At 41.2% G+C, this 27,798-nt stretch overlaps 1 protein-coding gene across 2 annotated transcripts in view; it reads right to left on the bottom strand.

The window, feature by feature from the left end:
• The window catches only part of tarbp1 (TAR (HIV-1) RNA binding protein 1), a 196,024-nt gene that overhangs the window by 84,889 nt on the left and 83,337 nt on the right, over positions 1–27,798 (bottom strand). For both annotated transcript variants that reach the window (XM_041212283.1, XM_041212278.1), the window contains exons 18-25: positions 24,918–25,117; positions 24,554–24,625; positions 21,705–21,825; positions 13,091–13,201; positions 12,037–12,186; positions 7,953–8,039; positions 4,041–4,243; positions 1,318–1,399 (exon numbers count right to left, since the gene is read on the bottom strand). In XM_041212283.1, coding sequence (XP_041068217.1) covers positions 1,318–1,399; positions 4,041–4,243; positions 7,953–8,039; positions 12,037–12,186; positions 13,091–13,201; positions 21,705–21,825; positions 24,554–24,625; positions 24,918–25,117 — 1,026 coding nt within the window. The remainder of the gene's footprint in view (positions 1–1,317; positions 1,400–4,040; positions 4,244–7,952; positions 8,040–12,036; positions 12,187–13,090; positions 13,202–21,704; positions 21,826–24,553; positions 24,626–24,917; positions 25,118–27,798) is intronic.

Genomic DNA, 27,798 nt, shown 5'->3' with positions numbered 1-27,798 from the left:
GCAAGAATGACCCAAACCTCCCTGTCGCTTGCCATTTCAACACTCCACCCTGCTCTCTTGCCCACATGTCTGTCCTTGGCTTGCTGCATTGTTCCAGTGAAGCCCAACGCAAACTGGAGGAACAACACCTCATCTTCCGACTAGGCACTTTACAGCCTTCCGGACTGAATATTGAATTCAACAACTTTAGGTCTTGAGCTCTCTCCTCCATCCCCACCTCCTTTCTGTTTCTTCCCCCTTCCTTTTGTTTTTTTCCAATAAATTATATAGATTTTTCTTTTCCCACCTATTTCCATTATTTTTAAATATTTTTAAATCTTTTATGCTCCCCCCACCCCCACTAGAGCTATGCCTTGAGTGTCCTACCATCCATTCTTAATTAGCACATTCGTTTAGATAACATCACCAACTTTAACACCTATGTGTTCTTTTGTTCTGTCGTCTGTGACATCTTTTGATGATCTGCTTCTATCACTGCTTGTTTGTCCCTACAACCACACCAACACCCCCCCCTCAACCCCCCCGGCCACCTTAAACCAGCTTATATTTCACCCCTTTCTTGGATTCACTCAAGTTCTGTCGAAGGGTCATGAGGACTCGAAAGGTCAACTCTTTTCCTCTCCGCCGACGCTGCCAGACCTGCTGAGTTATTCCAGGTAATTCTGTTTTTGTTTTATCTTATGTCCATTGCTGTAGGAATGAAGGGAGTAGTGCACGATGGTCATTGAATGGCTGAGGGGACACTGAGAATTTTTGGATAATTAACAAGAGGGCTCTGGTGTACTTTTAATGTATGGAAGGGGAATGCCTCCATATTGTGCATTTGCGTCAGGCAACATGAATGTGTGGTGCATGTGGGAAGTGGGGACCAAGCAGCATCCAAGATTATAGAAGGCCCATCAATTTTATAGCTACTTCTGGCTTTTGCAATTTTATTTAACAAAGAAAATGCCTATAGTAGCCAAGCCGTAGAATATGAGAGCTGTGAGGCTGACTAAATAAAAATGGACAAATGACTTCCAATCTACTGGCTAGAACCACCTCATATTAAATGCATTTGGACAATATAAAGTAAATTTCTATAAGGCATACGTGAACAATGAGATCCCAATGTTGCTTTAGGAGATGCCCGTCTTAAACTGAAGCCAAGATACAATGTTGGAGAAAAACTGAGCAAGCTTTACTCTGTATCTAACTCACATTAAAATTGACCTGGGATTATTACATGCTGACTAAAATGACAAAGCCTCAACAAAGTCTTTACCAAAACATAGCTATTAAAGAAAATCTGGAATATTGCCAGCACCGCTTCTATACCTCTAAACTGTAGTCTTCCAATGGTTGAAATTTTCCAAAAAAGAAATGGTCCTGAATCCTCTGCCAGTTCTTTCCAGCATTCCTTAACAGAAGAGAAAATAAAACCTTTAGGCATTTACCTCAAAGAAAAAGCAAAACTAAAATATAAACTGTTTAACCATTCAAAGGACCCAGAAACCAAAATTGTCAAGGCTACAGAAATAGAATTGAAAAATACGTAATTAATTTTAAAACGTTCTGGTTTCAAGTCCCACTCCGGGGCTTCAGCATAAAAATCTAGGACTTGAGCTCATAAATTAAGGCTGACATTCCGGTGCAGTACTGAGGGTGTACTGCACTGTCAGAGATGCCATCTTTTGGATTAGATACTAAAATGTCTGCTCTGGTAGATGTAAAAGACCCCAAGGAGAGGCGAAGGAACTGAGAGAATGGGATGGAGTCCTTACAGGAAGCGGGGTGTGAGGAGCTGTAGTCAAGGTAGCTGTGGGAGTCGGTAGGTTTGTAATGGATATTGGTGGACAGTCTATCACCAGAGATTGAGACAGGGAGGTCAAGGAAGGGAAGGGAAGTGTCAGAGATGGACCATGTGAAAATGATGGAGGGGTGGAGATTGGAAGCAAAATTAATAAATTTTTCCAAGTCCCGACGAGAGCATGAAGCAGCACCGAAGTAATCAGCGACGTACCGGAGAAAGAGTTGTGGAAGGGGGCCGGAGTAGGACTGGAACAAGGAATGTTCCACATACCCCATAAAGAGACAGGCATAGCTGGGGCCCATGCGGGTACCCATAGCCACACCTTTTATTTGGAGGAAGTGAGAGGAGTTGAAGGAGAAATTGTTCAGTGTGAGAACAAGTTCAGCCAGATGGAGGAGAGTAGTGGCGGATGGAGATTGTTCGGGCCTCTGTTCGAGGAAGAAGCTAAGGGCCCTCAGACCATCCTGGTGGGGGATGGAGGTGTAGAGGGATTGGACATCCATGGTGAAGAGGAAGCGGTTGGGGCCAGGGAACTGGAAATTGTTGATGTGACATAAGGTGTCAGAGGAATCACGGATGTAGGTGGGAAGGGACTGGACAAGGGGAGAGAGAAGGGAGTCAAGATAACGAGAAATGAGTTCTGTGGGGCAGGAGCAAGCTGAGACGATTGGTCTACCGGGACAGCTCTGTTTGTGGATTTTGGGTAGGAGGTAGAAGCGGGCCGTCCGAGGTTGGGCGACTATCAGGTTGGAAGCTGTGGGAGGAAGATCCCCAACTTAGTCTACTGCATTCGTTGCTCCCAGTGCGGTCTCCTCTACATTGGAGAGACCAAACGTAAACTGGGTGACCGCTTTGCAGAACACCTGCGGTCTGTCCGCAAGAATGACCCAAACCTCCCTGTCGCTTGCCATTTCAACACTCCACCCTGCTCTCTTGCTCACATGTCTGTCTTTGGCTTGCTGCATTGTTCCAGTGAAGCCCAATGCAAACTGGAGGAACAACACCTCATCTTCCGACTAGGCACTTTACAGCTTTCCGGACTGAATATTGAATTCAACAACTTTAGGTCTTGAGCTCCCTCCTCCATCCCCACCTCCTTTCTGTTTCTTCCCCCTTCCTTTTGTTTTTTCCAATAAATTATATAGATTTTTCTTTTCCCACCTATTTCCATTATTTTTAAATATTTTTAAATCTTTTATGCTCCCCCCACCCCCACTAGAGCTATACCTTGAGTGTCCTACCATCCATTCTTAATTAGCACATTCGTTTAGATAATATCACCAACTTTAACACCTATGTGTTCTTTTGTTCTGTTGTCTGTGACATCTCTTGATGAACTGCTTCTATCACTGCTTGTTTGTCCCTACAACCATACCAACCCCCTCCACTTCTCTCCCCCCACCCAACCACCCCCCCCAACTTCTCTCCCCCCACTCAACACCACCACCGCCCCCCCCCGCGCCCCCCCCAACCTTAAACCAGCTTATATTTCACCCCTTTCTTGGATTCACTCAAGTTCTGTCGCAGGGTCTTTTCTTCTCCGCCGATGCTGCCAGACCTGCTGAGCTTTTCCAGGTAATTCTGTTTTTGTTTTGGATTTCCAGCATCCGCAGTATTTTTGTTTTTATTTTTATGGACATAAGATTTGCTATTGAAAGCTGGGACTATCCTAGTTTTTTTCTCCACAGTGTTAGGTAGTTCCCCACAGTCTATGAAGTGAATCACAAGGGGAAAGATTCATCCCAAGTTGCCCATATGCAGTAACCATCATCACAACAGCATTGGTGGAGACCTGTGAGCAGGCTGCTTGATGGAACCTTTTGGCTGCACATAATGTCGTGAAATAAATCGAGTTTTAATACCTCTGGAATCTTTTTTAATAGCCGCTGAAAGTGAGTTCAGATAGACAATTTGTATTCATAGAATCATAGAATGATACAACACAGGAGGCTATTCAGCCTGTCGTGCCCGTGCCTACTATTTGAAAGAGCTATCCAGATCCAGCTCCCTGCTCTTTCCCCATTATCCTGTAAATATTTCCCCTTCAAATATTTACCAGCATGCCTATTGAAAGTTACTACTGAATCTGCTTCCTTTCAGGCAATGCATTCCCGTTACCTATGTTGCTGTGTAAAGAAATGTTTCCTCCTGTCACCTCAACTGCAATTATGGATAATCCCTCAGAGCTTTTGAAACTAATGGCAATTAACTTTATTAACAGAAAAATATGCTTTTGCCTCAGACTGACCCTGTGATTTGCTTGTGTCCAACTTGCTCGAGACAGGATTCAATTATTGGTGCCAAAAAGTGCAGCTCCTCGCCCTCTAGCTTTGACAGTAGACATGCCTCCCAGACTTGTTGTAAAGCAAGCAGGGCATATAGTCGCACACTGAAGTTGTGGGTTAAACACCATGGTAATATCACACTCAATGCCTTCTTCAAATATTGGTCCTAGTTAATGAGATAATAAAAAAACAAAGTCAACAGAATTTGGAGCAGTCTTCAGCATTTTACTGAATATAAAAATTAAATAAATTACTTCAAACTAGTGGATAATCTTGAGTCAATCCTTGCTTCTAATTTTTTAAATGTTTATATCTGGTTTGTTGCGGTTTTAAATTTAAATATTTATAGAAAAAAAACTTACATTTAAAATTAAGCCAGCAAAAGAATGAAAATAATTATCTGCACATTTTGAAAATTAGAAGTAGGGAGTGACTCAGTTCTGCCCACCAGATCACTATTTTCATTAAGCAAATGCCAAAGACCAGTGCCTGCACTATCTACCCAGTTCATCTCAGGCCCAATTTCCACACTAAGTGCACAGGACAGTCAGGACTGACAACTTTTTAAAAATAAAATGCAAGTGGGGTTTTCTGTAAGAGAGAGAACCCCTATTTTGCCAGGATTGCAATTTTCAAATTAAGACTCCAAAAATCAGCCTCACACTTGAAATAAATATGTTGTAATACATATGTTTATTTTTAAAAATCCAAGTTGATATGCTCTTTGACTTTACCAGGGTTAAAAGGACTGAATTTGTCTCGATATGGGACGAGGATGGAGGTGGGTAGGCGTGCAATTACATGTCGCTGGTTGGCATGCCAGCACCATCCTGTCCCCAGGCCATTTTTTTGGGAGGCAGGAACAGGGTAGAAGGTCTATCCACCCACAAGCAGCAGTTAGCCAATTAAGGTAAGAGAAGACCAATTACCAAGGCTCAAGAGTTTTCTCATCAGCCTGTGTGCTCCCCATGGAGTCAGGAATAGGCCAGTTGTCTTGAGGTGGCCAGCTCCCAAAAGCCTGTTAACTGGATTTATTGAACAGAATTTCCTAATGATGTCAGGTTAAGACATGCCTTGTAACTTATTTTTAAATCTGTTACATGTTCGTGGTGACATCTCTAAAGTTATTTTCAAAATAGCATCTTTCATATTGTATTTTATTATTCTGTTCATGGTGCATTTTTTCTTGAATAACTCAAACATATCATACAAATTCTTCAGCTGACCTGAAGTTTGGGATCTTGAACTTAATAACATAGGGATTCTTAACCATTGTGAGATGAGATGAAAGCTTCATTCGTGGCCTGGGTAGGGTTACTCCCTTGCTTGCATTATTTTGAATATATGCCAGCAGGGTGGGGTGGGGTGGGGAGGGTAATGAGGAGAAAGAAGGGTTTAGGATAGCAAGAATTTTTTGTGGTAAAGCTATTAACAACAGGTCAATTAATCAATGATTACAGTTTTACTTACAGGGTAAACCATTGAAACAAGAGCAGAGAGAGGAGATATGAAATTAGTCTAAGGTTCAGTTGAAGAAAGAGGTTTTTTAGAAGACTTAAAAGTGGGGAAATCGTAGCAAGTAGAAAGTTTTGCAAAGGAAGTCTGATAGTGTGGCAGGGTGGGGCAGCAGCAGGTGGGAAGGGAAAGATGGCAAAAGCTTCTGCAACTGACGGTGGTGGGAGAGACAGTGAACAGTACACCAGAGCCAGAAGACACCAGAGGCTGCATTTTATGCAGGGGTGGGAGAGGAAAATCGGACAGCTCGGCACCCCGAAGGAAATTTGGCTACAAGCCAACTCGCTCCATGCAAGCCTGTTCCGAAGCCATAGCGTGCTGCGGGTGAGCTAGATTGGCTAACAGGGAGACTTCCGCCCCACACTGGGAAGGAAGTCACGCCCTTGGGAGCTGCAGGCCAATCTGATTGGCTGAGAAGTCCAAGAAGGCGGCCTAATGGATCCTGGAGTGAGGCTGAGGCAAGTGTGGAATATGGGATGGACAGGGTTTGGCCAGCGTTGGGGGGGGGTGTTGCTGGGGATGTGGTGGTGGGGGGGCTTTCGGAGAGCAACTAGGTAACAAGAAAGGGAGGTGGGGGGGGGTACTATCTTTGGTGGGGGAGGGGAAATGCTCCTGATGAGTAAAGGATCCCCCTTGAAGACAGTAGGCCCCCGCCCCTTCTTTCCTGTCCTTTTAAAAGCTTTTTTAGAAAAACGGCCTGCCCATTCCCGCCCACCTCAACTGTATTCTGGCATGGGCAGCGTATTGTTGGGATCAATTGGCTTGTTAACAACTTCAATTGACCCTTAATTATTTTTGTAAACATGGCAGGTGGGCTGCCAATTTCGGCACCTGCCCACACACCGGGTTATGGGGATGGGCTCGTGAGTGGGTGGGAAGGCGGTGGGCTGCGCACCCACCTTATTTTACCCTCTCAATGAAAATTTGCCTGGAAAGGCACATAAAATCCAGCTCTATGAGTAGGGACATAGTACTAGAGGAAATTGCAAAGGGTCAAGCAAAGCCAGTAAGGAATTTGTAAACAAAAGCAGAGATCTTGAAATCAATGTCTGTGAGATAGAGGGCTCCTGGTTGGCTATTATAGAGATAATGTGAGTGAAATTTTGTGCAGGATAGGATTCAGGGGGCAGAGTTCTGAATGAAAATGGTAATTAGCCATTGTCCACGAAGGACCATAGATGCAAGTCATTAGGCTAGGCAAGGAGGCAGGTCTCCATAAACTACCAATGAGAATTGAATTGTGCCATGGCACCATACTCTAGCCATATGAGCTAACTGGCCCTCAGAGTTCTGAATAGATTTAAGTTACTCAACAACAATGATTCTGTGGCATCTTGCAGGATGAAAAGAGACTGTGTACAGCACATGGAATTCAAGTGCCAGACTGAAACTGGTTTATTCTGGTTTGCTTATATATTTATGTGTACACACACACACAATTGGCCACAAGAGGGTGCTATTATAGATTTTAAATGGAGTTTGAGAAACTGAGAGTCAGAACATTGGAAACATGAAGCCTGGAAATGCTGAAGAGGTGGATGTGGTACATCTGCTTGCTCCTTGGGCTGTTCATTAACTGCAAACAAAAGATCAGGTGGAGAATCCAGCCCCAGTTCCACCAATTTAGCAGTGTACAACTTGTTATAAGGAGGCACAAATCAACCCATTAATTACACTCCCTCTAATTTGTTCCTCTCACCCATTTCCTCAGATAAAGAAATGTCTATTCCTGTGCTCCCTTATAAAAAGATCAGAGATCAAAAAAGGTGGTATGGGCACAAATGTACACACCATCTCTCTACAAACTCACTTTCACAATATATTACACACATACACGCACGCATATACACACAAAATCAAGAGATGGGGTTAGTGGAGAAAAGCGGAGGTGATTTGAGGTAAAAAGATCAATCATGATCTTATTGAATGGCAGAGCAAGCTCAAGAGATCAAATGACCTCCTATTTCTATGTTCTTGTAAGGCAATTAGACATATTCGTATTCAGTTGTCTGCCTTTAGACTTGCAGTTGTAAAATGCTGGCTCCAGAATTACAACTACATTCCTGTAGCTGGTTGTAAATTCTTCATTCGTGGCTTAGTACATGAGGTTTTGACAACTTCTCTTTTGGGATTTACCGGCATGAAAGCATAAATGATATAAGCTTCATGAGAGTATTTCTTGTTTTGTTTTTACAGTGAGTGTAATTCCTCTTGGTCACCAGGACAATAGAACCCCATCAGCACCATTCACCAAACACAATAAGCATAATGACCACAGAAGCTTTAGTGTGAATTCCAATAATTCCATACATTCCTTCTGAATACTTAACCTGGTTAGTTCTGAAAATAGAAATGCTTACCTTCTTTAAAATGTTCTTAAGGATCACGTTGATGTGAACTAACACAGCCAGAAACGTGCAGATACTGGTTTTTGTATTTTCTGGATTCTGCAGTAAAATGAACCAAAACAAAACAGGAGAACTAAAATGATTTATTCAATTCAATTGAACTTAACAAATGAACTACAAATCTGTATTTTAAAGACAGTCTGTAACCTCTCCAGTCCGGAATGTTTGGGACAAAGTCATTTCTGGAGTTCGGAATTTTCTGGATTACAGAATGACACCAGAATGCCTAACCACAAGTGTGTGAACCGAAAACACCTTAGAGATAAATACCTGAAACATAAAACAGTGATAAAGTATTATAAAGCTGCATTAAAATTGTTTTACCTATCCAAATGCTACATCTTCCATGTTTCTGCTCCCAAAGTACAGTACTAAAATGATGCTGAGTTGCTTCAGTCTGCTCAAAAAAATTCCAGACAACTGGTGTTTCCGAAATTGGATTTCTGGACTGTAGAGGTTACTATGTATTTCACTATTTTCCAGCAAGTTGTTCTCTCACATCTGCATTTTCCAATGGCATTGATCCCTTCTAATGATGTTATTCTGCTAGCAACCAGTATCCTCTGGTACATCGTCCAAGAAGTCTGAGCCCAAACAGTGAGTGGCATAGTTTTTGTTTTGACCAGGGGAGGTACCATTGCCAAGTCTAACCTCAACCCAAAACTATCCACTACCACCAGGCCACTAAACAGCAATCTGGAATGACAACCAAAACCAATGTTTCCCCTCTCATAAGCCAGGTCACTGAAGTCAATTGCATGCCCATTAACACCACCTCCATTGTGATCAGCTGACTCAGATCACTCCAGGGATCAAACCTGGGGACTTCCTGAAATGCATAGTTCAGCTTCTCATTCCCTTAACCAACTCATCCACAGAGGAAACTGGGTTCATGTGTTTACCAGGCCAGTACAGACTGGTTTCACTGTATTCCTTACCTAAAACATAAAAGTACTTTACATATCAGACCAAAGCTCAAAAAAATGTTAGCTCAAGCCTCCAAATAAAATAATGGAAGACAACATTATATAATGGAAGAACAAACAGAAACCAAGCCATCATTTCAAATTCCACTGAAGCAAATTTACACCTTTAGAAGTCATAATAAGCTGCATTAAACAGCTGTTAATTTAAGAGGAAGGATTGCTAATTCAGTTGCTCTGCTGAAATAGTCACGTAAATTAGGAATTTTGTACCGAGTTTCAATTAACTATAAAAGGAATTTTACTTTGAGCTATAATTATAACTCTGGAGATTCCTTTTAAAGCTCTTACAAAACAATTCCCTATACACTGAGTCTATACTAATTAGAAAAAAATAATGAAACTGTCCTTCCTTTTATGCAACCATCAATTTACCATTGCTCATCTTATTCTTCAGTTTTGCTTTTAGGGCACATGATATTACAGCAATTAATTCTGTTATAATGCAACATCTGCAGTAATGATCACAGCATTAATGAAGACTATAGCATATCTCAGGCCAATTTCTGGGAGGAAGCTTAGGTTTGAGGATTTAGAGTACAGAGATAATGAAGATGACAATTACTTGTCAACTGTGCTATACAAACTGGGATTTACAAAAGGCATTTTTACTCTGAACGAATGCATGCAACAGCAGGCCTGCTTCTTTCACTGTCTTTTGCTCTTGCCATCCATTCCATATCTTGTCCCCAGTAACTATTCCAGACTAAAACTGACTTCATAAACTCAGTGGCCTAGTCAATCCTGAGCTGAGCTTCCGACCCCTTATACTTTCAAACACCAAAAATACTTATTTCCACTTGGCAACAGCTTCCACATCTTCCCTTACCTCTGCCACTGAAACCCTCATCTGTGCCTTTGTCACTTCCAGACTGGGTTATCTGAATTCCCACCTGGTCCCTAATCTTCAGTTCATCCTAAACACTGCTTTTTATGTCCTTTTTCGTAATAAGTCCTATTCGTCCATTTAAACTGTCCTTGCTAACTTACACTGGTTAACAGTTTCCTAAGACCTCACATTTAAAATACTCAACTTTCAATTCAAACCCCAATGTGGCCTTGCCCCACCCAATCACTGTAGCCTTCTCCTGCACCACAACCAAATGCAAACTCTGACATAAGCCTCTCATTCACCCCTCCTCCCTTCATACCATCATAGAAGACCATAACCTCTTTATGAAAAAGGTAACAAGCCAATTATTTAAGGTTTCCCGACAATGTTGAATAACGAAATTGGAAAGGAAATGATTTGCCATCTTACTTACAATTACACCATTAACTGCTGTGCTGCACAGGATAATAATTGGTGCCCCTTAGAAAGGAAGCAGAAAGTATTGCTGCCAGACTTGTACACCTTGAAGCTCTAAGTCAGGCATATTCCAGTCATCCATAAGAAGCAACATGTTCACCTTATGCTGGCCCACATAATCCATCCTGACCTGTCCTACACAGTCCCAGACTGGTCAATCCATGACAACTCACCCTTCATGTTCTTCTAACTGCTGTCTTCATTCTTCCCCCTGCCATCAAGTAAGTCTTTATCAAAAAGTGCACCAAATACTAGCCCACTGCTGTAAAAATTAGTGTCTCTCTCTCTCTCCCCCTCCTCCAAAACAGATGTTGTTAATTCTTGTTGTTGTCTCTTCCTCTCTCCTCCTCCTAATCTGGTTAGCAATGAAGTAGCTCAAAAATGATTTTGTCTCCCTGTCCCTCCCTTCTTGGCTACTCCAGGACACAACGGTAGGATTAGCAATAGTTTTCCTCTCTAAGCTCCAGGCAGCAGCCGCAGCAAGGTCAGCACCGCTTCCTCTCCTCACCAACTAGCAATGATTGTTCTCTTCCAGAAAGCCAGTCGCTGAAAGATATAACTGGAGCCAATCTTTACACATTTTTGTAAGCATTCACTTACAGAGATACACATTACAAACATGTGTCTCCTCACCCAACAACTACAGTTTCAGTTTGCTCGTAGGGACACAAGTAAATCTCCAGTTAAGGCCCACCACCTGCATACAAGTAAACCCAATTAATATACAATTAACATCTATGACATCAGTGAATAGCTCCAGAGAGCCACTGTTGTGACTGATATTCTTTTTAGTTTAGGATGCCATTTGGAATGTAAAAAATTGGAAAGTTAAATGCTGGTGGCAGAAATACTCACTTGCAATAGTTAAGAATAAATTTGAACAAAACATGACCAAAACTCATATATGGCCTACTCCTGTTCCTATTTCTTATGTTCTTATGATCAGCACCAGGGTTCACAGAACCACCTGCGGTAAGAGATCCCCTCCTTATCTCTGTAACCTCTCCCAGCCCTACAAGCCTCCCAAATTTCTGAGCTCCTCCAATTTTAGCCTCTTCTGCATCCCCAGTTTTAATCACTCCATCATTGGCAGCCATGCCTTCAGTTGCCTAGGCTTCAAGCTCTGTAATTTCTCTCCATAACTTTCCATCTCACTCTCTCTCCCCCTTTAAGTCTTCGCTTAAAACTTACCTCTTTGACTCAGCCCACAACCACGCCCTAATGTCTTGTTATGTGGGATGGCGCCAACTTTTTTTCAATAATTCTGCTGCAAAGCAGCATTGGATATTTTGCTACATTTAAGATGCTACGTTAATGTAAGTTATTGTTGTTGCTGACATGTCTGTAACTGACTTTTGCTGATCAACTGCGACAAGTTTTAGAAGTTAAATTTCTGCAGTGTCCATTAGGACTTGAAAAGTGTCAGCCAAAGCACACAGTGGTTGTTCTATTTTCTACACTTTCTTTCTTCTGTGGACATGTTATAAAGAGGATACCACACAGGTGTCAGCGATCGTATTTAGTTCACAAGTACAACAGACCATTATTGGAATGTCATTAGTAAATCGAAACCCTACAGGAAAATAAATTAATGACTGAGAAATGTAAATTCCTGCAACAGCGGCATTGAGAGATATTGATCCTACTGATGTCCCTCTGCTCCACAGTATACCTACATAGATTTCGAGAACGGCATAAGAAACTAAGAGGAATGATTAGATTTAATTAATACTGTTTTACTTACGTAACTGAAGCATCGCCAGAAAGAATCAATAAATTCAGGGCACTTCTGTAGTATCAAGATGATAAACCATTCGATTAAGTATTTTACAGATGCCTGATTATCACTCGAACCTGACCGATAAACAGTTTCAATGATGCTGCTCAGAAAGACCTGTGGAACAGATTCATGCAGTTTCAGTAAAAGTACATGGGCACTACATCAACTAGAAGATAACATTACTATGCCACAGGCGCTTGCAACATGAAAGCATGCCTGCTTACGAATTAGGAGCAGGAGTAGGCCACTCGCCCCTCGAGCCTGCTCTGCCATTCAATAAGATCATGGTTGATCTGATTGTAACCTCAACTCCACATTCCTGCCTACCTTCAATTCGCCCCCTTGCTTATCATGAATCTATCTACCTCAGCCTTAAAAATAGTCGAGGACTCTTCCACCACCTTTTAAGAGAGTTCCAAAGACCCACGACCCTCAGGGAAAAAATTCTTCTCATCTCTGTCTTGAATGGGTGACGCCTCATTTTTAAACAGTGACCGCTAGTTTGAGATTCTCCCACTAGAGAAAACATCCTCTCCACATCGACCCTGTCAAGGTCCCTTATGATCTTATATGTTTCAATCAAATCACCTCTTACTCTTCTAAACTCCAGAGAATACAAGGTGGGGATCACTGAAAGATGGTGGACAGGAAGACCTGGTCAAAAAGGGCTTTAATCAGTTGTTGACCCAAGTGAATCTTAACAAATTTACTTTGAGTTGAACTTTTAAATTCAGCACAAACAAATAAAGTATTCACAATGCATCACAGCCACATTTTATTTTAAAGTGCAAACGCCATACAATTATCTGTGCTATCTCCTCCAACAATCAGAACTACCAGAGGAAGAAATCGACAATCAACAGTCTGAAAAGTGCTTTTCGAATGGGCTGCTAGAGATATAAAAAGAAGTGCTGTTGTCAGATACTAACATTTAGAAAGATTAAAATGACTTCACAGCCAATTCGTGTTTGCGTCCTTGTGAATGCAAATTATCGTCACCAGCTTATAATATTTCTACCTGGTCCATTTGAGGAAGTAGTATAAGTAATGTCTGCCAGATTCTATTCTTCAGTCGATGCAGCATGGAGTTTACATAGTATCGGCCTTTCGTGTTCCTCAGCTCTTCATCCTGGGAATAGGTGAAATAGTGATATGTGACAAGATGCCAAAGAGGTTTAAGTTGGGAATTCCGCTGTTACATCCAAAACAAGATAAGCAATACTACTTTGTGCAAATACTTAGCTGAACACTGATTAAACACCCATTGCAAAAGTAAAATTCCACATCCAAAAAGCATTATTATAAGTAGGCTTTTGATTTGGAGCACCCCTTTTAATCAAATCTCACTACTAAATTGCAAGTTCTAAAAATACATAGTATATAACATACAAGAACAGAAAAAAATTATGTAATTCTCTGCAAAGTCATCGACAGCCTCCATTATGAAACAGTCTATCTGCAAATACTTAAACACTTTAAATAAATCCAAAGAACACTACCATCCATTCAATTCTCAATGAGAGGAAAAGCATAGGGGAACATGTTGACAACATATAAATCTAGTAGTTGATCTCCTGCAGCATCACTCACAGATAGAAATTCATGCCAGTTTCCTTCTCTATTTGTGATTCAGGTTTCCTATACTCATTAGAAGTTACGTTATGATCCCAGCTGAGATTATCCCTGGACAAGCCTGATCCCAGAGTGGAACCCAGCTTGATAGATCCTAACTTTTATTTGTTTGTTTAGACACATGGAGAGTAGCTACTGAACAGAGTCACAGGAGTCAGCTAATGAACTATTGACAAAAGAATAAAACATTTATTGAAGAAAAAATGAACTATATTACAATACTCCTTCACCCACAACTATACCTTTACAGATATATACAGATTTGTAAGGATAACACAAACTTATAAAAGTTATCTTATACTTTAATGTTCGCAGTAAGTACACAGTCCATGTACCAATTGGCACCCTACGGTCAGACACACCACATTCTGAAATCAAGTGAAAGATGCCACCTCAACCAGATGCAATGGATCTCTCCTCAACTCCCCCCCAGACACTGTCACACTGAGTGCTAATTGGTCTCACTGTACTCCATCTTCCAAACGAGGATTTCCAATCTCCACTCTCCAAGATCTTGCCTTAGAATCTTCTCCCAAACTGACGCTTTTTCTCAGACGCCTACTGCAAGGGTTCACTTCCAGAATTTCGAACTCTCCTTCTGATGTTCCTCTTCCCTAAATCATCGCATGCATTCAAGCTGTCTTCCACACACTCTCTCTCACCAACTCAGCCGTCAACAATACAATGCTGCTTCATCTTCCCATAGCAAAGAGTTACAGACTTTCAACTGTCTCTTTGGACCTTCTTGCCTCTTGCAAGCTGTTCTCACTTTAAGTGTGCTTTCTGCAGCCTTTTACCTCTAAATCTGAAGCTTGGAGCCTTTTCTCTCTGCCCTCACTCTTAAATTCACTTAACAGGACCTTTTTCAGGTTCCTGTCCTTTCTTTGACTAGAAGATCTGCTTGAAACTTTTCCCTGTTTCTGCCTCACTCCTTTGGCCTTGGGGCCTTTTGGTTCTTTTCAGAGAGAGCTCCCTCTCACAGTGTCCAGGCTCTCTGTGGCCTTGGCTTCAAGCTCAAATTAAAACTGCTGTTTCTTTAGTTTTTTTTGTGTGTTTGTTGGAGGGACCTGCCCCTCCGGACCCCTGTAGCTAGGCAACAGCCCAATTCTTCTACTCTTGTTTAACTTCTTTTTAGGAGTTGTAAAACTCATTAGAAATGCAGACACCTTTTTAAAGTGAAACTAAAACTCAGTTTGACGTTTCTTAACACACACATACAGAAATACAAACCAAACTTAAACTTTAAAGCTAAAACTCATTCTTAAAAACTACAAATATCAATATAACTTACTTAAACTGTCTCTTTTGCCTAACAGTTACAATATGCAAACAAGCCATTTAGCTCAACTGAGATTGACCCTCCACATGAGCAAATAATCCGAATCACCTCATATCCATTTATCCTCATTTCTTTCATACACCTATCCAACCGAACCTTGAATGTTGCTAAAGGTTCTGCCTCAGCTATTAATCCTGGGAGTGAATTCCACAGCTTCACAGCTCTCCGTACAATGAAGTTTCTTTTGCTGTTTTAACTCTCATGTTTAAACATGGATCCTCAGTCCAGGATCCTCAACCACTGGAAATGGCTAACTCTCTCAACTCTGCCCCATCTTTTCAAAATTAAAATTTGCATTGTTTCAATGAAAGAAAACAATTTTTCTTCACATTTATACTTCTTCATTATGCCTTCATTAAGGCCTTAAAATCCTTCCTATAGTGTGGAGCCAATATGGTATTCAAACCACTATCATGGCTTTATACAAAAACCTTTTGTAAAGGTCCCTTATGTGCGTAATCAAATGGCCTAAGCACTCATTTCAGCTGCAAGCCCTCATCATCTCTTTTTCTGACTTTGCCAAAAGGCTGTGTTTGCTGCCTTTGAGGAGTTCGACTGTTTTACACAGTTACGTCATTGCAAGAGATGGAGTATGCAGCAGCCAGGACCAAATATGGCACTGCTCAAATCATCACAGCTAGGCAGTTGAGTCTCGCAGTGAGTGGTTAGTTAAAATTTCTTCCTTGTTGACTTGCCAGGCTCAAGCTGTAACATTAACACCTTCACATTTTCAAATTCAAAGATTCAGGTCACCAGCGTGCTGCAAGGATCGTTTTTTTACTTCTCCGCCGATGCTGCCAGACCTGCTGAGTTTTTCCAGGTAATTCTGTTTTTGTTTTCGTTTTTTTTATATCCATTTCAGTTTAAGTTTTGAAAGTTCCAAACTTTAAAGAACGAAAGCACCTAAAACACTGAGGGAAAATAATAGCGTAGAAATATTTTTTTTATTATTCATTCATGGGATGTGGGAGTCGCTGGCTAAGCCGGCATTTATTGCCCATCGCTAATTGCCCTTAAGGTGATGGTGAACCGCCTTCTTGAGCCACTGCAGTCCATATAGTGTTGATACATCCACAGTGCTGCTAGGAAGGGAGTTCCAGGATTTTGACTCAGCGACAGTGAAGGAACGGTGATATATTTCCAAGTCAGGATGGTGTGGGGCTTGGAAGGGAACTTACAGGTGCTGGTGTTCCCATGCTGCCCTTGTCCTTCATGATGGCAGCAGTCCTGGGTTTGGAAGGTGCTGTCTAAGGAAACTTGATGAGTTCCTGCAGTGCATCTTGTAGATGGTACACACTGCTACTACTATGCATCAGTGGTGGAGGGAGTGAAAGTTTATGGATGGGGTGCCAATCAAATGGGTTGCTTTGTCCTGGATGGTGTCAAGTTGCTTTAGTGTTGTTGGAGCTGAACTCATCCAGGCAAGTGGAAAGTATTCCATCGCATTCCTGAGCTGTGCCTTGTTGATGGTGGAAAGGCTTTAAGGAGTCAGGTGGTGAGTTACTCACTAGGATTGAAAGCCTCTGACCTGCTCTTGAATCCACAGTATTTATGTGGGTAGTCTAGTTCAGTTTCTGGTCAATGGTAACCTTCAGGATGTTGATAGTGGAGGATTCAGCGATGGTAATGCCATTGAGTGTCAAGGGCGATGGTTAGATTCACTCTTGTTGGAGATGGTCATTGCCTGGCACTTCTGTAGTGCAAATGTTACTTACCACTTGTCAGCCCAAGCCTGGATATTGCCCAGGTCTTGCTGCATTTGGACATGGACTGCTTCAGCATTTGAGGAGTTGCACATGGTGCTGAACATTGTGCAATCATCAGCGAACATCCCCACTTCTGACCTTATGATGGAAGGAAGGTCATTGATGAAGCAGCTCAAGGTGTTTGGTCCAAGGACACTACCCTGAGGAACTCCTGCAGTGATGTCCTGGAACTGAGATGATTAACCTCCAATAACCGCAACCATCTTCCTTTGTGTTAGGTACCACTCCAACCAGTGAAGACTTTTCCCCCTGATTCCCACTGACTTCGGTTTTGCTAGGACTCCTTGATGCCATGGTCGGTCAAATGCTACTTGATGTCAAGGGCAGTCATTCCTACCTAACCTCTGGAGTTTTGGCTTTTTTGTCCACGTTTGAACCAAGGCTGTAATGAGGTCAGGAGCTGAGTGATCCTGGCAGAACCCAGAACATCAGTGTTGGGGCAGTAATTTGCCAGGTTGGATTTGTCTTTCTTTTTGTGGACGGCACATACCTGGGCAATTTTCACATTGCCAGGTAGATGCCACTGTTGTAGCTGTACTAGAACAACTTAGCTAGGAGCACGGCAAGCTCTGGGGCATAAGTCTTCAGTACTATTGGTGGAATATTGTCAGGGCCTATAGTCTTTTTACTATCCAGTGCCTTCAGCTGTTTCTTGATATCACGTGGAGGGAATCAAATTGGCTGAGGACTGGCATCTGTGATGCTGGGGACCTCCGGAGGAGGCCGAGATGGATCACCCACTCAGAACTTCTGGCGGAAGGTTCTTGCAAATGTTTCAGCCTCATCTTTTGCACTGATGTGCTGGCTCCTCCATCATTGAGGATGGGGATATTTGTGGAGCCTCCCCCTCCAGTGAGTTGTTTAATTGTCCATCACCATTCATGACTGGGTGTAGCAGGACTGCTGAGCTTAGATCTGATCCGTTGGTTTTGGGATCACTTTGCTCTGAGAACTGCATGCTGTTTATGCTGTTTGGCACACAAGTAGTCCTGAGTTGTAGCTTCACCAGGTTGCCACCTCACTTTTAGGTATGCTTGGAGTTGCTCCTTGCATCCCCTCCTGCACTTTTCATTGAATGAGGCTGATGGCCTGGCTTGGTGGTAATGGCTTAGTGGGGGATATGCCAGGACATGAGGTTACAGCTTGTGGCTGAGTACAGTTCTGCTGCTGATAGCCCACAGCACCTTATGGATGTCCAGTCGAGTTGCTAGATCTGTTTGAAATCTATCCCACTTGACACAGTGGTAGTGCCACACAACACGATGGAGGGTATCCTCAATGTGAAGACGAAATATTGCTTTATTCCAATGAGTTGCAGTGAAGCTCACAGAAAAAACTGCCAATAACGGATTAAGATGGTCTGTCACAAAGCTATTAATGTAAATAGTATTATTGGAAAATACTTTTCTTTTAAAATAGAGGTTTAGTCTGTGGGTGTGTCTTAAGTGGATTAAAGACAGCTAGTCTGGGTGCTTTGATGTAATCTAGCTTGGAGATGTAAGAGAGGTAGAGTGCATTTGCATTTTTTGAATAGAGCATTCAAGAAGTGGGATGAAATCTGGCACCTAGCTAGCAGAGACCAAGCAATATGTTTATATTACTAATAAAATCGATACTATAAAAGGGGTTTTATTGTTAGAAGAGGTGGAGTTCAAAAAGGCTGGTGATACCATGAGAATTTACATTCAATGAGATATGCTGGATATAACCGATAGCAGTTTTCTGTGTACAGAGCAGAGGCAATGTAAGATCAAAGCAGCTGTAAGCCTCCAACTGTCTCCACAGGAACCAAAGTGAAAAGAACCTCATTTTAAATTCGTAAGGCGAAAATGCTTTGCCTGGTGTCTGGTTAAGTCAATGGGTTGCTGTTGCCTTAATGGAAATTAGTTTGGGAATTTGTTAGAAGTTATGATAGTAGTCATTTATAGCCATGTATATATGTTTAATGTGCTGTAACTTAATAAACTGTTTCATTTAGTTTAATATAAAACCTCGAGAATTGGTGGTCTGATTTCTGAATTTAGAGTTGCATCTCAAACATACCACTTAAAATTATAAAAGCAAAATACTGCCGGTGCTGGAAATCTGAAACAAAAACAAAAATTGCTTTAAAAACTCAGCAGGTCTGACAGCATCTGTAGAGAGAAAGACAGAGTTAACGTTTCGAGCCCAGATGACTGTTCTTCAGAACTAAAGGGAAGTAGAAATGTGGTGAAATATATACTGTTCAAGGGGGGTGGGACAGATGAAGCTGGATAGAAGGTCAGTGATAGGTGGAGGCAAGGGAGAGATTGCAAAAGATGTCATAAACAAAAGGTCGAAGGGGTGTTGATGGTGGCGATACTGGCTAAAGGAGGTGCTAATGGTGACAGTAAGAGTAGAAAGCAGGATGTGCAAATGACAGATGGTCCTAGTGGAGGTGAGGTGGGGGGAGGGGACAATGTGGGAGAAAATATCAAAATAGGCTAAAAGGTGGGGATAAAACAATAAATGGAAATAAATTTTTAAAATAATAATAGAAATAGGTGGCGAAAAAGAGTACATATAAAAATTAAAAAATAAATATTTGATAAAAGGGGAGGAAAAAGGGCTGAGGATGGAGGAGAGAGTTAATGAGCTGAGTTATTGAACACAATGTTAAGTCCGGAAAGCTGTAAAGTGCCTAGTCGGAAGATGAGGTGCTGTTCCTCCAGTTTGCACTGAGCTTCACTGGAACAATGCAGCAGGCTAAGGACGGACATGTGGGCATGAGAGCAGGATGATGTATTGAAATGGCAATAGGAAGGTTTGGATGATGTCGCTTATCAAATATTTATTTTTTAATTTTTATATGTACTTTTTTTCACCACCTATTTCTATTATTATTTTTAAAATTTATTTCCATTCATTGTTTTATCCCCACCTTTTAGCCTATTTTGATATTTTCTCCCACATTGTCCCCTCCCCCCACCCCACCCCCACTAGGGCCATCTGTCACTTGCTCATCTTGCTTTCTACTCTTACTGTCACCATTAGCACCTCCTTTAGCCAGTATCGCCACCATCAACACCCCTTTGACCTGTTGTTTATGACATCTTTTGCAATCTCTCCCTTGCCTCCACCTATCACTGGCCTTCTATACAGCTTCATCTGTCCCCCCCCTTATACAGTATATATTTCACCACATTTCTACTTCTCTTTAGTTCTGAAGAAGAATCATCTGGACTCGAAATGTTAACTTAAAAATATTGGTTATGACAGTTTAAAGTTTCCCTTTGAGATTTTTAAGTAACTCAGCTTTACCAACTGCTGGGCCATAACATGGTCACAGTCAGGCAAACTTGTGACCAGTGAGTCAGCTTTTTAGTCCTTGCCTGCAGAAGAACTTTTCCTTCCTTCCCTTTACACTCTGTCTTTTGGAGTGAGAACAGGGTGAGGAGGAGTATAGGGGGTGAGGAGGGAGAGAGATAGGGATTGAGGAGGAGTGGATGGGGACCCTGTAAATACTGCCCAACACTCCCCAGGACGCCTACTGACACGGTCCTTGGAAACTGCCGAATTTTGAAATTTGTGTCTGTGCGCTCTTTCTGACGTCACCACCCCCTTGCTGCCCTGCGCGGGCCTCAAGTGCGCATGCGCAGAAGTCTGCGCATGTGTAGAGTGATACTAGCAGGCTGGGCGCAGCAGAGTGGCGTCACTAGACTTGAGCGTCCACGTGGATTGGTGCGCATGCTATCTTGCAATGGCAGGAGGCAGTGTTACCAAAATGGTGTGTGGTGCACTCCCAGCATGAAATGTAACTGCACTGCTGCCTGCCACATTGGATGCTTTAAAGTACTTGTGGGTCCTTCTCTAACCACGTGTGCCAGAGGTGTAAGCCATTTGAATCTCTGTATCACAAGTGTAAAAAATTAGCAATTACTTTTTAAACTGCCAAAGAACAGGTGGACAATTAGTTGGCTTCAAAACTCAAACTTGTGCGTTAAGTCAGTCCCTCTTTCTCTTCCAACTCAATGTACTTTTTGATGTTTATAAAAGTCAAAATTGTATGTAATCAGAAGTCATTTTTCCTCATTTTTCACATATAGTTTCTCTTTTAGAAAAGGACTCAATATAAGTAGTACTTCAATTAAGTTTTTATCACGTCCTTTTGTTTTTGAAATCATTTGAATAAAGCTATAAATAGAAAGTGCTGGAATCTAAAGATATTCCATAAGTACAGCTACCTGAATAGCACTGATGCACCAGATAAATTACCCATATTGCACATGCTAAAGCTGAATAATTCAATACAGCACTGGACAAAAATATGAAGGCTTTTAGGAATGCCAGTGGCCTTCAAATGAAATCTTTAATCAGTGTGTTAAAAGAGGCAGTCATGATTCAGTGGATAAGTTTGACTGTATCTTTATAATTTTTTTAAAATTGCGCTTGAATCTAAATTTTGGACATTAGCAGTTTCAGTTGGGAGAAAAAAATACTTGATGGAAAAAATCTCAGAATTTTGAGTGATTTGGGGGAACAGCTGGCCAACCTTAGCAATAACAGGGTGATTGATATATTCTCATTACAAAATAGCAGATGTTATGTGTCAACCAACAAGCCATCGTTAATGCTGAAAAAGCCCATCACAGCATCACCTATAAGAGTAACAGGTATTTAAAGTAAGTTTTTTAAGTGAGGGATACATAACAGATATCAAATATGGATATAAAATTCAATTTTCTTAGCAGCTAATGGTCACATGGTCCTATGGTTAAGATCATTTATGCTGTTCCGCTGAACCATGCTTTACTTCCTTGTGTGATCAAAACACAGTGCCAGAATTTATCCTTAGTCAGTAATAAATCATAATGCATGCAAACGTTGTGCCAATGGTACTTGTCCTTAGAACCTATCAGAAGATAAATAATTACCTTCTCAAGGAGTTTGCTGACAACATTCTCCATGAATTTCTTATGCAACGAATTCGACCCATTTAGTTGGCAGAGGAAGTTAATTGCCCAAATCCGCACGGATTGATCATCTCTGTTTTCACTGCCAAGGGGGTAAAATGACAAAAAAAAACATTTTTTTTTAAAGAAGTTATTAAGTGCCATCCAAATAATGGCTCACAAGAATGTTACTATTTCAATAATCCAATTCCAGCCTTACTGAAGGAATATAATAAATAGGTATTTTTCTGAGAGCATATACTTTCCAATTCCTTTTCACTATTTATCCCCATTTCAAGAACCATCTATGTCAAGTGTGTACTATGGTAAATGACCAGTTCTCAGGTGCCTGCTAATGTCGTTCTAACCCAGCTGTCACGAAATAAGCAAAAAGGTTTCCATGTGCTCTCTACATTTCATCTGGTGCATTCTGGCTAATAGTCGACTATGAAACATTGATCACATGAACCTTTTGAGTGTGTTAAAATAATGTTTTAAGGAAAATAACACAAGCAATGATTGTGAAAACTGTTCTCAAAAAGATTGCAAGAAAACTTACAAGATGCAGAAAAACAGTGCAAAATATAGGTTCTAAATATGTACTTTTTTAAAAAAAGAGCTGAAGTTGCAAAATACAACTACAGGCTACGTGGTTACAGTGTCGCTGCGGACAATTAACCATAATCCAAATTTTAAAAAGTCACTGATACTCCCCTCAACAACATGAAACAGAGCAGCTAGATTTCTCCAAGTATATGGTCCTTGTGACTTTAGGAAAAATATTTTAATGGGAAGTAACAAAAGCTCCCTATTAAGCACTTACTGGTTATATGGTTAACAACTACTTACCCTTAATTATCATTTACAACAACTAAGTATCTCTGTTGCAAGACAAATTCCTTTTTCATGGAGCACTTTACCCAAGTTATGCAGGTCGTATGCATTTCAGTCTTGCCTAGCCCATTAGAACGAGCATTCTTATTTTCCCTACACTAAAAGGACATTAAATGTAAATAAGTGGTTTCAGTAACAATTACAGGTGATCCAGGTTAGGAAGCAGCGAAGATGTCCTTGTTGCAACACACTTGGTGCAATCTTGGTGTAAGACAGGTGATGCTGACCAACTGAGTAAGTATCTATTCCTGTGCAACAAAGATGGGAAATTTTCTTGATTCAAATGAAACACCTGCAAGCACTGATCAAATCTGTCCATGCTCTATTAGAAGGTGGATAGTGAGACAATTTTAACACTGAGATTTCAAAATATTAAAAAAAATATGAATTTGAAGCAGCATCACAATCTACCAATCTAACTGATTCAAGTTAAGGACATGGCATATTTTTTCAATCAGCATGGCAAGATTGTCATTATCACAATCTGACTGCCAGGAGAAGTGATTCCCCCAAACTAAATGTTCACTTTTTTTAAATTATACTGCTCTCGAGTCCCTACAGAACTGGGCTTTACCCAAGTACAATCCTGCATTCTTCCCAATGAGTTTCTATCCAAAATGTCAACCCTTCCCCAGCCTTCATCCTTAAGACCGAACTCCTTCCTAACTCTCGTTTGAGCCTGCGTGCCTCCCCACCATTGCTCCCTTAACCGTTTCCATCCCACGGACATTATTTTCATTTATCTGTAAGATTAGAGTGCCTTTCCTTTCTAATGTTTTCCTTGTCCGTTTATTTCTTAGGTGCACTAAGCTCCCAGCTTCAGATTACACTATCCACACATGACACTACCATCATTTTGCGACATGCCTGGGATCTTAAAAAAAGAGTAAATCAAAGAAACATCTGCGAGGAGTGTAAAGGTAAATTGTGAGACTTACAGGAGAAAACAAGAAACTTGCAGAACAGCAACTAAAAGAGATATAGAGAGCTCCAGAGCTGACACAATGTATGGGAGCACCACATAGAGAGAGTGAAAAGCAGAAGGACTGATCAACTAGCAGGTTAGCTATCTGCTGGTGAGTAAACAGGGGGCATAAGGCCAGATCCCTAACCCAGGTGCACTGTCACATGCACTGCTGGGAGCTGTAGCCTGGCATTCTTAATTGGTGACAACACTAGAAATGTGACAATACCAAGAGTCTCAGTGTCTCAAAGCAATACACTTCCATGGTCTTCCCCATCAATGTTAAAATTGCAAGAGATGTGCTGGGACTTGCACCTCAAAAGTCCAGCCTGGATACATTGTAGGATTGGGGTATTCTCGAGAGGTAATATGAGACTCTTGAGGTCTAACTACTTACTCCAATTTATCTGCAAGCAACATGCTAAGTGGTTCTCCAAATACATTTTAATTTATTAATTTTATTACATTTTGTTCCATTTTTGGTCTCAAGCTCAAGGTTCCAGTTGGTAGATTGTGTAAACAGAATTGAAGCAAATCCACAATCAAGAAATAGCCAAAAGTCACAGGAGCAGCAGATAAAAAGGAGTAAATTCAAGTTGTATGAAAACAGTGCAATAAAAGTGATAAAGAGTGCATGGAGGTAGAAAACGAAAAAGATAAACAATACATATTAGTACACAAAAGCAGCATGTACTTCAAGATAAATTTAAAACTACATAAATACTTTGCTCTAGGAATACTGAAATAAAAAGCCAGAAAGATCACAAAATAATAGCCCCTTTTCACTTGCCATTTTGTGCAGCAATACTGGTGACTGCTGGCTTATTGTTTATGCGGACTATGATTGAATCCTGTTTTATGAATGGATCACACTGTGTGAGCATTTTCCAAGGCCATGAATCATTTCTCTCCTCTCATCCAAATTAACTCTTCCCATTCCTGCAACTAACTCAGAAACCAGTTATTCTCTTACTATTCAGTGGATCCGTTGGCTGCACATTCATCTCCCAGCAGTTCTATATGGATCTGTACATCTTGAATTAGCCTAGACAAAAATAATAAAGAATTGACATTTTAAATCCTCTGAAAACCCACCAGAAATTTACAATACATAAAAAAAACTCAGAGCTAACTTGTGATGGAGTACAATAATTATTTTAAACTTACATTTGAGAACACAACTGAAAAATTAATTCCATACTTTAGATGTTTCATATTTCCAATAACTATATGCAGTAAGTGCAAAATGACAAAAGCATGAGCTTAAAATTGACTTTAATGTGAAGACACGGCATTTATTTAAAAAATTAAGATTAAAATATTTGAAACCATTTTACCTCTGATCCTTCCTAAAAACAGGTCCAAATAGACATGCCTCTACAAAAAGGTCTACATGGTTTTCAGCACTTGCGAAAGGATCTGGTAGAAAATCTTTAGTAGTAGAAGCAGTGGACAGCCATGTTTGGCAGCAGTGAGTAATTAACATGTTGAAGACTCCAGTTTTGGTTTGCGATATTTCAAGCAATTTGTTTGTGATCTAGAAAAGGAAAGCAAGAACGAACTTATATTTTTGCAATGTCTTCTATGACATCTGGATGTCCCAAAGTGCTTCACAGTCAGTCAAGGGTAGTCACTGTTATATTGTATAAAAGGTAGCAACCAATTTGCACACAGGGAGGCCCCACAAATATCAGTGAGCTACATGACCAAGGAACCCGTTTTTCAATGAAGCTGGTTGAAGTATAGACATTAGCCAAGGCACCAAGAGAATTCCGGAAAAAAAAAACAAAAGTGCTGTTAATACTCAGCAGATCAGGCAGGACCAATGGAGAGAAACAAAAGGGCTTAAAACCTGTAACATTTCTATCTTTCTTCAGTTCTGGTGAAAGGTTATTGGCCTGAAACGTTAACTCTGTTTCTCTCCACAGATGCTGCCTGACCTGCCGAACATCTCCAATATTTTTTGTTTTTATTTCAGATTTCCAGAATCCACAGTGTTTTGCTTTTGTACTAAGAGAACTCTCCCCCTCTCCTTTGGATAGTACTCTGCAATGTTTTATATCCAGCAGAAAGGCTGACAGGGGCCTCTGCTTAACAGCCCATCCAAGAGATGGCACCTCTTGACAGTGTAACGCATTACAATGAAATGTCAGAATATATCTCTAGAGTGTGGCTTGAATTTATTTGACTCAGATGAGCGTGCCACCAGTAATACACGTATCCAGTGTGAAGGGAATGCAAACTGCCTTTAAAAGAGAATTAAAAAGAATAAAGAAGAGTAGAATGGTTGGTTTCTGTGCTGTAAAGCCTATGAAATATTTACCACTCAGTAGTGATACCAGTCTGAATTATGCATCACTGTGAATTACCTGCATATCTTCTCAATGCATTTCTTGGACATTTTACTGTCTTACATGATAATGTTGAAATTTGACAGATCAATCAATTTTCCCAACTATCTTTTTAACTATCAATATTAGAAATTTCAGAACAATAGGTAATGCTTAAAAGGAGACACACGGAAAAATATTTACTTTGAAGACTGAGTCAGCCATACATTATCCGGAAGATTAAAAATCTTAAGAATCTGTCCCTTTATTGCTTTTGTTTGTTCAGCAGGATAAAGGTTTTGACTTCCAAAGTTCCCCTCTGGCAGTATAATTCAATTCACACAAGCCCAATGTAGCTGTCGACTACATATGGTCTCATATGCAGCACATACAGCTCCCCTGTATAATGTTGGCTGCATTTGCTGCCAACACCACGCATGCGGAGTTGTATGCATGGCCACCATCTTTATAGGGGGAAAAAGTAGGGTGCCAAATGCGGTAGGGCACCTGTGCAGGTGATCACTGGCCCTGGAATTGAAAATGTTACAGCGCAGACAGCAGCATCTCTCAGGGGTTCCACAGTTTCCTTCATCCCATTTGAGTTCCCTAACATTTCATTGTCCTTTTTACCCCTATCTTTTGGGAAGGCACCTTTCCCCCAATAAACCGTCTTTTCATAGCAACTTATCTCAGTGGTGTGGAAGGTATGGTGTGTAATTAACCCTGTATCCCATCAACTGCCTACCCTGTTGGTCCTAAGATGTGCTGTGCTGGGAGAAACATACCCCGGAACTGCAAACAGAATCGTGGCCATCATCAGGTGAATCAAAAGCCTTCTCCCTCCCATTCCGATCCCTGGAAACTGGGGGGCCTCCAGCTCCTGACTGCCCGTCCGTCACGGGCTCAGAAACCGGGTATACGGCTTCCAACCGGCACTGTGTCTCCTGCAAATGACAACATAGTATTCTGCGCATGCACGGCCAAGTGTGCGTGCACAGACAGGTATCGGTGGCCTTCTTCCACAGCCATCTTGTGTTGGTAGGAGACACAGTGTATAATGTTAATCGGTGGTTATCAGGATCTAATCAGATTATTGCGGAAGTAACAAAATTATGCTCGAAATGATTTCGACGGAATCGCCATTCAGCATCGAGAATACCAAAGGACAAGCTGTTAAATGTAGGACATATCCAACAAGCATGGCTATGTTGTGGAGGATCTAGAATATGGCACAGGGCACATTGCGTAGGTTCCAAATCAAACAGAGTTGAGGCAGAAGATCAGCCATGATCGTATTGAAAGGTGGAGCAGTTTCAAGAGGCCATATGGTCTATTCCTACTCCTTTTTCTTATGTTCTTATATCCATTGGGTGTATTGTGTAGGTGCAATCACTGTGTTAGTGGTAGCTTGGGCCACCATTAATTGCCATGCTGTCAGGCCCTTCCAGGCTGCTAAGAGGGACCAGAGTAACATTACACAAACAAAGCTATGCATAGGTGCATTAAGCAAGTTATGGAATCAACTGACTACTTGGAGGACTGCCCCTTTAAGTTGTTGCAAACATTTAAATTCTATAACAGCACACAAATTCCTATCCCTCAATAGGGAGAACTGCAATTAGTGAAATACCCAACACTTAACCTGTACCTGACTATTTAAACTAAGCTGCCTCCAGAAACCTCAGCAGGGTTAGCCCATTTCACATCAAGTGGACGTGAATTCTGCAACACCCCACTCACATTCAGGATTCTGCGCGAGTGCAAAATTCTAGGCTCTCACACTTCTAGGTAAAGACACTTTCGCCTCTGTCCAAAAGGTTTTGCCCTATCATCTTTTCGATCCCATTAGCAGGTAACAAAATTAGAAATTGAGCTAGAACAGCTCCGG

This window comes from Carcharodon carcharias, chromosome 2 (genome assembly GCF_017639515.1).
Source record: "Carcharodon carcharias isolate sCarCar2 chromosome 2, sCarCar2.pri, whole genome shotgun sequence".
Classification (NCBI taxonomy): domain Eukaryota; kingdom Metazoa; phylum Chordata; class Chondrichthyes; order Lamniformes; family Lamnidae; genus Carcharodon; species Carcharodon carcharias.
Note: the sequence above shows the minus strand (reverse complement) of the source record. Positions and strands in the feature narration are given on the sequence as shown.